We start from the raw sequence: 710 nt of genomic DNA on the forward strand, positions 1-710 counted from the left end.
TTGAAACGCTGGGGGAGGGACCGAAGCAGCTTAACCTTGATGGACAGGCCAATAAGGGTGGCCATGCTGCAGTGCGGGATGGTGGGGGTAAAGGCCACGGCCACTGTGCTTTCTAGATCGCTCACCTGGGGTAGGGGAGGTGAAGAGGATGGACAGGTCATTGTTCTCTCAGCGCAGGGCCCCTCTTCTCGGCTTGCTACTTGGACAACTCGGCTTATCATTATGATAAACCATAAAATGGACACAACATGCTTCCCCCGCCCCCCCTCCCCCCCAGTGCAGATGCCCGGAGAGAACGGCAGCCTCTCGGTCCGGGCTGAGCCTTGAGGACGATCCTCCAACAGGCCGCTCCCCTGGGACACACCTGAACCCGGACTTGCTCCACTACATTCAATTCCTCCAGCGTCAGTGGATGCTCCGGGTCATTGATTGAGCGAATCAGATGTGGCAAGTGAAGGAAAAAGAAGCTGGCGCCAGGAAGCCCCTGCCCTGGCACCGCTCCTCCGGCCGTCGGGCTTCACCTCGCCCTCCCTCTCGGGCCCCCGCGCCCCGCCCCCGCCCGGCTGCGGCGGATATCGAAGATCTCCCGCGCGTCGATGCTGTCGGGAACCTGCTCGTCCTCCTCGCCCGCGGTCACGGGCCGCTCACCAGAGCGCTCGTAGATGAGGGGGTTGGCATTCTCCAGGAGCCCACCTCCCGCCCCGCCGCCG

The 710-nt window shown here is 63.2% G+C and overlaps 1 protein-coding gene across 1 annotated transcript in view; it reads right to left on the reverse strand.

Annotated features, from left to right (window-relative positions):
* The window catches only part of CIAO2B (cytosolic iron-sulfur assembly component 2B), a gene marked incomplete at its 5' end in the record, with an annotated part of 1,711 nt that extends 1,002 nt beyond the window's left edge, over positions 1–709 (reverse strand). The window contains 3 exons of the mRNA XM_004704848.2: positions 8–125; positions 365–444; positions 577–709. Coding sequence (XP_004704905.1) covers positions 8–125; positions 365–444; positions 577–709 — 331 coding nt within the window. The remainder of the gene's footprint in view (positions 1–7; positions 126–364; positions 445–576) is intronic.
* Between the last annotated feature and the right edge of the window lies 1 nt (position 710).

This window comes from Echinops telfairi, unplaced genomic scaffold (genome assembly GCF_000313985.2).
Source record: "Echinops telfairi isolate 266 unplaced genomic scaffold, ASM31398v2 ScPeMD7_2291;HRSCAF=2852, whole genome shotgun sequence".
NCBI classification, from domain to species: Eukaryota; Metazoa; Chordata; class Mammalia; order Afrosoricida; family Tenrecidae; genus Echinops; species Echinops telfairi.